The sequence below is a fragment of the Leucoraja erinacea genome, chromosome 33 (genome assembly GCF_028641065.1).
Source record: "Leucoraja erinacea ecotype New England chromosome 33, Leri_hhj_1, whole genome shotgun sequence".
Classification (NCBI taxonomy): domain Eukaryota; kingdom Metazoa; phylum Chordata; class Chondrichthyes; order Rajiformes; family Rajidae; genus Leucoraja; species Leucoraja erinaceus.
In genome coordinates, this window is record NC_073409.1 from 12,007,288 (window position 1) to 12,019,770 (window position 12,483).

Below are 12,483 nucleotides of genomic sequence, written 5' to 3' on the forward strand. Positions count from 1 at the left end.
TGTAATTCTGCACATCATGCTTTACGGCCACATTTAGTACATTAGTAGAGTTAAAGAACTTTGCCTTCTGTATACCATTACTTTCTATCAATTTCATAAAAGGCCAATGTTGAAGATGCCGAAAATTTACAATGAAAGAAATGCTGACAATGTTCTGCAAAACAGTTCTAATGGAAGTAACCTAACCAGAATTGTTAACTTTGCTTATATCGCCACATTTCCTGTCTGGCATACTGTGTAGATCCAGCAATTACTGTTGGTACACAAACTAATTAAAACCTAATTGAATAAACTATCCTGGTAGAGCAATTCCACTCTATGTCATTAAAGAGTACTTGCCTGCTTTCTGACAGGTAATATGGGCAGCTTGTTGTCATTTCAAATTTAATTCCTGAATTCACATACGCTCTGCACTGAAACTGAACTACTGTAGCTTAATAGAACTATATTGTTCAGTACAGCATGCACATGTACTTTTTTTTGCTGCAGAAATTTATTCTCAGAATTTAATTCAAAGTTTGGATTTTGTGAACCTCAGTGTCCACCCATGATGAAATATTACCCCTGCTAGCTCTCATGTCCAGTTCCAGAGATACATTTGGTAGGGAAAAACTGTACCAAATTATTTTATCAGATCCCATTTGAAAATAGAAAAAAGTAAAAATGCTGGGAATTATCAGTAAGTCAGACAGAATCTGCAGATAAGTAGTGTTAATATTTTAGGTCAATGGTCTCTCAACAGAACTATCAGCCTCTTGAGACATTAATGTTTTGCAGTGGGAATGCTAAGTTGTCAGAGGAGCCATATTACAAATGAAACATTAAACTGAATATATTATTGGTGGACATGAAAAAGCACAGAATCCGTTACCATAGAATACAGACAAGAAAGCTATTTGGCACATTGTTTTTGCTGCCATATTACACCAAAACATGAAGGAATTTTATTTATTTTTACCATCCATCCAGCTGGACAGGAGCACTCTCCAGTAATGTGATGACATTTCCCACCATTCTGACACGGGCACCGTGACTCACACTGAGCTCCATGGCTGCCAGGCGGGCATCGTTCTTCACAGCTGCAGGTTAATAGCAGGTCATTATTGCTGGTCATTGCAATACTGAACCAAAGCATCACAAGAGTTTACTAAAAAAGATTGCATTATTTGGAAAAATCTAATAAAATGGGTATCTCTGTGGGATAATACAATTATTGCTGAATACACTATATACACTGTACATTCTTGAGCAAACATTTTTTGTTTGCCATAGTTTTAATGCAGGCAATACTTTTAGTATGATAAACGGATTAAAGGAAAAAAGAAACAAATAAATATTGTGACATATCTGAAGACACTTATAATGTTTTTTACATGCCAAGGTTTAATAACAAGTTTGCCTTTAGTGTTTTTTTATTGACAGTAGCATTTGATTGAATCAAACTTTGAAGTCAGTTTTTATAATTCACAATGTTATATGTTATTGTTAAGGACAGGATCCACAAGAAGCAATAGCAGGAGAGGGTGCCCTCGGGACTATTTTCATACATTGTACGATTAACATTTTTCTCATTTATATAATCTTCTTTGGTATTTGAATGCAAAGCATTCAAGAGTGCAAAACTGAAATTTCTTTCCCGTTTCCAAAAGCAACTGTCTGTTTAGTTTATTGATACAGCATAGAAACAGGCCCTTCGGCCCACCAAGTCCGTGCTGACCAGTGATCCCCTGTACACTAGTTACATCCTATACACTAGACAATTTATAGAAGACAATTAACACACAGAGATGGACAGCTTTGGAATGTGGGAAGACCCCGGAGCACCCAGAGAAAACCCATGCGGTCACAGGGTGCCCATGCAAACTCTGAAAACTTGAGAAAGAACTTTTAAATATTTAGGGCTCTAGAGATATGTCTATTAATCGTGTGGCTGTATGAAATCATCATATTAAGTTATTTCATATTTTAAACTGTGAATTGATATTGCAATATCAAAATATTCTGGTCATATTCATTTCAATCAAGGGTCTTTCCATTCAATACACAACTTCCTTCAAATTACCCTTGGAAATATATTGTTGTGATACTGGTTTATGCACTAACCATCCTTTGTTTTCTTCTGAGTTGCAAATGAATTGTGCAATAATTCTCACCACACAAAACATCAACTTTGCATGAGCACAGGGGACTGATTACTAAACAAAATTTCACTGCAATCTGCATATATACACAATACAACCCAAATTGTAATTAGGAACTTTGAAAGAATACAAGAAACTTTTATTTGTACTTACAAGGCCCCCGTGTAACCAGGAGGACAGTGGCATTCTCCAGTTTCATGATCACAAGTAGCTGTATTTTGGCATTGACAGTTATACTGACATCCTTTGCCATACGTTCCTTGGTCACAGGGCTCTTCACAGCGCCATCCCTCATATCCATCAGCACAGACACAAGCTCCAGTGATGGGATTACACAAGGCTTTATTCTGACATTGGCAGCGGTTACTGCAGTGTGGTCCCCAGTGTTCACTGTCACAGCCTACATGGGGGGGGGGGGGGGGGGGGGGGGGGGGGGGGGGGGGGGGGAAGAAGAACCATTATTATATAGCAGGAGCTACATTAATATGGCAACTTGTGACCGGGTTGTACAACAAAAGCCTCAGCAGTCAAATGGAGCTTTCCCCATCTTGATTAATGACACTCATTTACTGATGACATTTATCTGCTGAACCACAAGAGAACTTTCATTTGGTAACACTGCATTGGTAGTGTTGTGTATGGAAGATATTTTCCTGTTCCTATTCAATATTTAAATAGTTTTACAGCTTCGGTGATCAGCAAAATAAAAATAAAGCAGAGTTGACAATTTTTAATGTAAAAAACATGAGCATTTTTTCACCACAACTCTATTTCAGTAAGTTTATAATAGAGAAAAGAGGGTTTGTAATAAATGTCCATGTATAAATGGAAACTATACGCTGCTCACAATTCACCACATTTCCTCTTTATGGTTAAGCAAATACAATAGAGAGATGAAGTGTTGCATCAGTCCATATTGAGAACTACCTACACAGGAGCAGTGATTTATATTTTATGTGTTTGTGTAATGAAGGTGAACTCATTCACTGCAGGACTGAATCTGGAGCTCTCATTCACAGCAATTCTATTTTTACAGTATACTGGAAGTCAAATAGACTATTTTGCTTTCACCTTCTTACACATATACCCACTTTAATCCATCCAGCACCATTTTGCAGGCTACTGAAGCTGCAATATGGCACTGTCACATATTTGGCTAGCGATCCATTGCTGCTACATTGGCAAGCAGCAAACACACCCATCTTTTATAGACGCAAAATGCTGGAGTAACTCAGCGGGACGGGCAACATGTGTGGAGAGAAGGAATGAGTGACGTTTCAGGTCGAGACCCTTCTTCAGAGGAAATGTCACCCATTCCTTCTCTCCAAAGATGCTGCCTGTCCCGCTGAGTTACTTCAGCATTTTGTATCTATCTTCAGTTTAAACCAGCATCTGCAGTTCCTTCCTACACACTGAAATACTCTTTAGATCCCTTGTTTGTGTATATTACTGGCTTAACATTTGTTTGGATTCTCTGTCCATGACTATTTTGAAGCAACACAATTGGTGACAGGACGTTTGTCCTGACAATCACCTGCAATCCCAATCAAGAAAGCAATGGACAAGTTAGACAGCTGTCCTTGATCTGAGTGGTCCTTCTTATGGTTTATTTATTTATATGCTATAATTCTCAATTTGATTGGCATATTAATTAAACTGTTTACTTCCCAGCTTCCAAATTCCATTCATCATTTAGACCCACATCTCCACTTCCAGTCTACAAAATCTACTCTCATCCACTCCCTGCTCTCAATTATCAATCTTTCAATATCCAGAGCTAATCCCACCCACCCACACATGGCCCAAATGTTGACCTACTTTTACACTTTAGAGATACAGCACGGAAACTGTTGCTATTGCCCACCGAGTCCACGCCGATCAATAATCACCCTGTACACTAACACCATCCTACACACTAGAGACAATTTTTTTAATTTACCAAACCCAATTACATCTTTGTAGTGTGGGAGGAAACTGGAGCACATAGAGAAAACCCACACAGTGACAGGGAAAATGTACAAAACAGGGAAGACAGCACCGGTAGTCAGGATCAAACCTGGTCTTTGGTGCTGTACCACTGTGCCTAATTGAAGATTAATCCTCAGAGGATTAATCAAGAGTGTTTTATTGTCATATGTCCCGAATGGGATAGTGAAATTCTTATTTGCTGCAGCACAACAGAATTTGTGATTATGTAAACATAGCACATAAAGGGGAAAGAGATAAAAGAAAAAGTTCAATAAATAACAAATAATAATAGTCTTTTGCAGTTCAGAGCTTATCCGTTGTTGTGTTTAATAGCTTGATGGCTGTAGGGAAGAAGCTGTTCCTAAACCTGGATGTTACAGTTTTCAGGCTCCTGTACCTTCTCCCTGATGGCAGTGGTGAAATGAGTGTGTGGCCAGGATGATGTGGGTCTTTGATGATTTTGGCTGCCTTTTTGAGGCAGTGACTACGATAGATCCCTTCGACAGTGGGGAGGTCAAAGCCGGTGATGGACTGGGCAGTGATCACAACTTTTTGTAGTCTTTTTCGCTCCTGGGCGTTCAAGTTGCCGATCGAGTCCACGATGCAACCAGTCAGAATGCTCTCTACCGTGCACCTATAGAAGTTTAGGAGAATCCTCTTCGACATGCCGAATCTCCGTAATCTTCTCAGGAAGTCGCTGATGTGCCTTCTTTATAATTGCATCGGCGTGCTGGGTCCAGGAAAGATCTTTGATTAAATGGGGACAAGGCTGTTTTACAACTTACCGAAGCCAATTAACCTACAAACCTGTACACCTTTGGAATGTGGGTAGAAACCAGAGCACATGAAGAAAACCCACACGGTGACAGAGAGAACTTACTAGCTCCATACGGACAGCACCCGTAGTCAGGATCAAACCATGGTCTCTGGAGCTGTAAGGCAGCAACTCTACCACTGCGACACAGTGCCTCACATGCAACATTGGCTCTACCATATAAGCCCAACCCCTCACAGCCCATTCCTCCAATTTCCAGGCTACTGTACTTCCCTGTACCCAGCTTTAATCTTCTACATAAAAACCCAACGTTTCCCCTCAGCAACCTCTCTCTTGTCCAAATTTAACCCTATCCCTAATTTCTAACTCTCCTAACCCCAAATTCACTCTCTATCTAACTTTTAAAATATTTTGTTCAGATCTTTGCATTCAGTCACTCCTCAAATTCAGGACAGTGAATTATCCTATCCCTCCAATCCCCAATTCCATTTTGCCAAGCTCTTTTATTTGTGACTTACCAATTCTCAGACACCAGGTTCCATGATGTGCACTGAAACTCTAAGTGTGACTAGCTTATACTGCTGGTACTGAATGGAGTCAAAAGGATTGAAGTCACTGTTTATCACGTAGGTTGTCAGATCGAACATAAGTGGATGCAATGACCCCTACTCACTTTCTGTTTGGAGAGTCTCCCTTCAGCTGACTGTGGGCATTTGGAGGTGCCATTTAGATAAATAATGAACGAGTTACCAAAAATAAGTATTTTAGTCATTAAATGAAAATGTTCATCAATGGCTCACCAGAGGAATTAAAAAAATAGAGTATTAAAATCAAAGAACGAGGCTTATAAAATTCCAGAAACAGTAGGTCTAAGCATTAGGTGCATTTCAGAAGTCAGCAAAGAATGGCCAAAGATTAGAAAAAAGAAAAAATCAGAATACACGAGTAGACTGGTGAAAAACAGATTAGGTACATTAAATGGAAATGACCAACAGGGGAATGTGTGGTACCCTGCAGAGACAGAATCATGGATATGACATGGCAGATGCATTAAACAACTCTTTGACTATGGAAGAATGCCGCAGAATTTGCTGGATAAATGAAAGAATTGAGAGTCTAGTGGGAATGAGGAAATGAAATAACTAAGTAACAGTCAAAAAATAGCTCTGGGAAACTTGGTGAGCTTGATAGCTGATGAATCCCAAGGAGCTGAGGATCTACATCTCAGTTTTGAAAGAAGTGTCTTTAGAGAAAGTGAATGTTCTTGGTATCATCTTTCACAGTTCTGTAGATTCTGGATTGGTTTATGTGGTCTGGAGTGGAGCCAAATACTTAAGGAATAAAGAAGAGATAAAACAGGAGATAAAATAGGATAAAGCCTGTAAGCCTAATGTCAGTGGCTGGAATCTATAATGATGGGCATGATAACAGAAGAAGATAGAACAGAGAACAATACAGCATAGGAACAGGCCCATCAGCCCACACTGTTTGTGCCAAATATTATCCCAAGTTAAACTAATCACATCTGCCTGCATGTGATCCATATCTCCTAATTCCCTGCATATCTACAATCCTATCTAAAAGCCTCTTAAATGCCCCTATCTTATCTGCTTCCACTACCACCCCGGCAGTGTGTTACAGATACCTACATTTTTCTGTGTAAAAAAATATTTCCCTGCACGTCACCTTTAAACTTTCCCCCTCCCATCTTAAATCTATGTTCTCTCTTTATTGACATTTCCAGCCCGTGAAAACGGTTCTGACTGTCAGCCTGATCTATGCCTCTCAATTTGACATACTTAAGAGCTAGTAGATAAGAAAGACTTCTAGAAAGGTCCCACACGGAGGATTGATTAACCATGTTGGAGCATGTAAAATTGGGAATAATGAGCTGACACAGACTAAGAAATGGTTATTGAACAGGAAGCAAAGAGTGGGAATAAACTGATACGTCGCAAGCTGGTCAAGCAGTAACCAATGAGATAGCAACGTTTCGGGCCAAAACCCTTCTTCAGACTTCTTCGGTCCGAAGAAGGGTTTTGGCCTGAAAAGTTGCCTATTTCCTTCGCTCCATAGATGCTGCCGCATCCACTGAGTTTCTCCAGCACTTTTGTGTACCTTCGATTTTCCAGCATCTGCAGTTCCTTCTTAAACATGAGATACTGCAAGGATTGATACTTAAGCTCTGGGTTTTCATAATCATTCTCAACACATTGGCTGAGGGAATTAAATGTCACATTTCCAGGTTTTTGTTGATACTAACTTCGGTGCAATTATGAATGCGGAGGAAGATGTAAAGAGGCTTCAAGGGGTGTGGACTGAGTGAATAGGCAAGAATGTGGCAGATAGAATATCATGTGAAAAAATGTGAGCTCATCCACTTTGGTGAACAAAAATAAAGAAAGCAAAACATTTGTTAACTTATGAATTAAAAGACTTCAAATGGGGGTGGTTGGTGAAAGCATCCTTCTTGCCCGCTAGATTTTCACTTACTGTAACTGCAGGAAAAATGTTCCTGATGTTGGGGGCGCTCAGAACCATGGATCACAGTTTAAGATTAAAGGGACTTAACTGTGTTAGGACTGAGATGAGAACAAACTTTCTTCACGTAGAGAGTTGTGAATCTGTGGAACTCTCTGCCACAGAAGGCAGTGCAGGCCAATTCACTGGATGTTTTCAAGAGTGAGTTACATTTAGTTCTTTGGGCTAACGACATCAAGGGATATGGGGAAAAAACAGGAAAGAGGTACTGATTTTAGATGAATAGTCATGATCATATTGAATGGCAGTGCTGGCTCGAAGGGCCGATGGCCTATTCCTGCACCTATTTTCTATGTTTCTATGCTTGAGTATATGGCAATAAAACTCGATCACTTGATTTTGAAGCATTCATGCATGGTGGAGGTATAATGTAGTCATAGTGTGAAAACAGGCCCTTCGGCGCAACTTGCCCACACCCGCCAACATGTCCCAGCTTCGCCACCTGCTTTTGGTCCATACCTCCAAACTTGTCCTATCCATGTTTCAGTCTAACTTTTTCTTAAATATTGGGATGGTCCCTGCCTCAACTACCTCCTCTGGCACTTTGCTCCATACACCCATCACCCTTTGTGTGGATAAAGTTACCCCTTAAAAATACTTAAAACAAAAAACATTGAAATATACTTCTCCAGTGCACTAAAACATGATTTTAATACATCAAATTTCAAAATGTTCCTACCCTGGGAGGGGGGCCATCCTTCTTCCACACCCTCTCCCCACTCGGTTGCTCCACTCCCTCACCGGGTACCCCCAAGGCCAGTGATCAGTGATCGCACAGCCTCCCCCTTTCAAAAACGCTCCAATCCAATTTAAAGCATATATATTGCATTCAAGTGTAAGTTAAAAGACTCGCTACAGTATGCACCATATTGCACAATTTCAAGCTGAAAAATGCAAATGTTCCATACCAATGGGAGGGGGACTCCCCCCCCTGGCCGCTATACTCCCTCGGGCTTGGTCTCTCGCAATTTCTCACTCCCAACTCTCACCCAATGTTGGCAGCCCTGCTCTAAACTAAACTAAATTTTGAAATAGATCAGCAAGGACAGAATCACAAAATAATAATGTCACAATAAAAATGGAATGCAAAGCACTTTTCTCACTCTGGGCTTTCTGCAAATAGCTAATCACTTACTCTTCTTCCAGTGATTGAACACTGTTTTTGTTCATTGAAGACCTTTCACCATCAGTAAGGTGTTAACTCGGGCATATAGAATGCATGTCACCCTATTCTCTCCCTCCATCGGCTGACGCAGGCCTGGGTCAATCTCAGTCATATCCCATTGAGCTCATATCTACAGTACCAAATTTCACATAATGTGGCAGTACATTTTGAAATTTATCACAAAAGTATATCAGAAATCGATTCAAGCTATTTTATACTGATCTTTATTTTTGCTGAAAATGTTAGATTCCAAAATTTAAAGATTTTCTTCCATCTCTTAGAACTGTCATTGATAAGCATACAAATATTCAAAGTTCTAAATTAGAGAAAAAAGGCCCTGCTGGTCACCTACATAATTGTCAAAAGGTTATGAGGGAAAGTAAACTAAAAAGTTTGGCTTTTATTGTCCCTGATGTTTTCCCCGTTAATGTAAGTCCAATGGCAATATATTTCTCATTATATCTCTGGGGGCAGATTTTGTTTTTTTCTACCAGCATCACTCTTGTAGCAGCGTACCAGACAAGACGAGAAGAATGTCAATAACTTTTCGGTAAATCAAACATTATAAACGGAAGAAACCCACAATCTCTCCCATACAAAGACGAAAATGGTTGGTTTGAGTAAGCTTTGTATGCATATTAAAGTAAATGAAGACAGAGAATACAAACTTAACTTAATAGAATACTCCTCAGCAATTGAGCAATTGAAAAATTTCCTTTCTTCTTTCCAGTTTTTATTATTTTTTTTTTTTTAATCAATCACTCTCATAAGCACTTGAAAGAAATAAAGCTCCTTTTGTAAATTTAAGATTAATTCCACTGCCCTTTTTCTTCCGGAAAGGATGGCATAATATTTAACCTCTGATCAATAATATGCTACCACTAATCATGCAGTATGTAGGAGCCCCATTATGTGCCTCAGCACAATCTTGTCGGACCCTTATAATTTTCTTTCCAATGTTCAAAAAGATCACAGAGAAGCTTCAGGTGAGAACACAATGTAGAATCAAACCTTGTTTCCATCCATAGAGTCTTAACTCTAGCAACAGACTCACTGACATCATCCGTAAAATAATTTAAATTACTTCACTGAGGTCTATTGTTCCTGATACCTAAGTACATCGATAGTGGATGTTTGTGTAAAGACCAATAGGAGCAGATGGACTAGTTTTACATAGATTAAAAAATGTAGATGCATGAAAATCCGAAGCAAAACAGAAAGTATTGGAAAAATCTGCAGGTCAGAGCGCATCTGTGTAAAGAGAAACAGTAGGCAGTGTTTAGTTTAGTGTAATAATACAGTGCGGAAACAGGCCCTTCAGCACGAGTCGACCAGCAATCGCCCTGTGCACTATCCTACACACACGACGGACAATTTACAATTTCACCAAGCCAATTCACCTACGTCTTTGGAGTGTGGGTGGAAACTGGAGCACTGAGGGAAATCCCACACAGGTCATGGGGAAAACATACAAACTCCGTACAGACAGTCAGGATCGAACCCATGTCTTTGGGGCTGTAAGGCGGCAATTCTATCACTGCGCAACCAAGCCGTGGTGGTTTTTTTCCCCTTTATTCCCCACCATTCTCAGGTGTTTGTTTTCTCATTCAAAAACTGACTCAAGAAGAAAGATTTTTGCTTGCTTAGCAACTTGTTAATGGGCAATCAGAAGAAATTTATCAAGGATTATGTTGGATACAGTAAGAGAGTCTCTAACATATTGATTTGATATCATAATCTTGAAAATAAAAATGTAATTAGAACATTGTTGATATAACTGTACATTTTTTCTTGTAAATGAAGGTATTTCTATAATTTGAACATTCAATCAAGGAGACACAGTTCATTTTGATGAGTAAAAGATATGGGACCAGCCAACAGCCCAGCTGAAATACTGAAGACCTATGTTCCAAAACTAGATGCATCTCGAGCCAAGTTATTCCAGCACTGATACAACGCTGGCATCTTCCTGCCAATGTGGAAAATTGCCCAGGTAAATCCTGCTCATCAAATGCAGTACAAATCCAATCCAGCTAATTACCAACCAGTCAGTTTATTCACAATAATCAGGAAATTATGGGATCTCTTATTGACAGTATTATCAAGGGACACTTACTCAACAACGTCCTACCCATTGTTGCCCAATTTGGGGTTTACCAAGATTACACTCCTCCAGATCTCAGCACAGCCTTCATACAAACACCAAAAAGATTAATTTGATACGATACGATAAAACTTTATTCAGCCCGGAGTGAAATTGGTTTGTCAACAGTCACAACACATAACAAGGCACATGAAAACTTGGAATTAAAAGTGAAAACAAAAAGAAAAAGACAATCGACTGTTGGCTGGCTGCCGTGTGCACAGCGCCTTCACCGGAACTAATGAACAGACAAACAAAAACAGGCTTATCCCATGGGCAGAGGATTCTAAACTAGAGTGCCTCCCCCCTTCCACACACCGCCTCCACTTTGTTCACTACGCATCCCTCACGGCAATCCCCCCACGCCGGGTCCCCATTGTCTTCTCCATCCCCCCTCATGCTCATTGATGGCTGATCGCGAGGCCCCACCTAGATACCCACTGCCGCCGCCGAGGCTCCCATCGCCATCACGGCTGAGAATCCTTTGGGCCAGACAGGCCTATTTGCCGGGTTTCACTGCATTCCCTGGGAGGCCTGTGGGGCGAGCCGGGCCTACCGGGGTGTGCAGTTGGCGGCGCAGTTGTTCAGAGTGGGGATCGGGCCCGCGTGGCTCCCTGGGATACTCCCACCACACATGCGGTTCCCCAGGACACTCATTCCAGAGGTGAGGTGAGAGTGACTGCTATCTAGAGACCTGATTAAACTGGGGTCAATGAGTACCAAAAAGAAAATACTCCAGTAGTTGAAATCATAACTCCTACACCTCAACGAGTTCCGCGTACGCCACGATGTTGAGCTTTTCTTCCGTCGCCTCAGCGCCTTTTTCTATGGGAAGGTGTCGTCACCACCCAATGATGACCCATTCTCCCATCTCCACCAGTCCCCCTCCTCTTAGACTCCCCTGGATGGCCCTCTACCCTCTTTAGAACTTTTTATTTCCAACTGCCGATATGGCATAAACCGTCTCAACTTTTCCACTACCCTTAGCTACTCTAACCTCTCCCACATTGAACATACAGCAGCAACCTCACTCTGCAACAGCCACGACATTATAATCAAACCCGCTGACAAGGGAGGTGCCATGGCAGTCTGGCGTGCTGACCTGTACCCGGCTGAGGCCAGGCAACAACTCTCGGGCACCTCCTCCTACTTATCCTTGGACCATGATCCCACAGACGAGCACCAGGACTTAATATCATACACCATTAGTGATTTCATTACTTCCGGCTGTCTGTCCTCCAAAGCCTCCAAATTTATCGTTCCCCAGCCCCACACGGCCCGATTTTACCTTCTGCCCAAAATCCACAAACAGAACTGCCCTGGCAGACCCATTGTTTCTGCTTGTTCATGTCCCACTGAATTAATTTCCACATACTTCGACTCCATCCTATCCCCCTGGTCCAATCCCTTCCTACCTATGTCCAAGACACCTCACACGCCCTTAGTCTCTTCAATGACTTCCGTTTTCCAGGCCCCCACTACCTTATCTTTAATCTGGATGTTCAGTCAGTCTACACCTCCATCCCCCACCAGGAAGGTCTGAAAGCCCTCCGTTTCTTCCTCGACCACTGAAACAGCCAATTTCTGTCTACTAACACTCTCCTCCACCTAGCAGAGCTGGTCCTTAACCTTAACTTCTCCTTCGAGTCCTCCCTCCAAATCCAAGGCGTAGCTATAGGACTTGCATGGGCCCAAGCTACGCCTGCCTTGTTGTAGGGTACGTCGAACAATCACTGTTCCAGGTGTACAC

General features: G+C 41.2%; 1 protein-coding gene across 1 annotated transcript in view; it reads right to left on the reverse strand.

Moving 5' to 3' along the window:
* Window positions 1-12,483, reverse strand: part of megf11 (multiple EGF-like-domains 11) — a 177,504-nt gene that overhangs the window by 66,247 nt on the left and 98,774 nt on the right. Inside the window, exons 5-6 of the mRNA XM_055661343.1 lie at window positions 2,295-2,541; window positions 959-1,079 (exon numbers count right to left, since the gene is read on the reverse strand). Coding sequence (XP_055517318.1) covers window positions 959-1,079; window positions 2,295-2,541 — 368 coding nt within the window. The remainder of the gene's footprint in view (window positions 1-958; window positions 1,080-2,294; window positions 2,542-12,483) is intronic.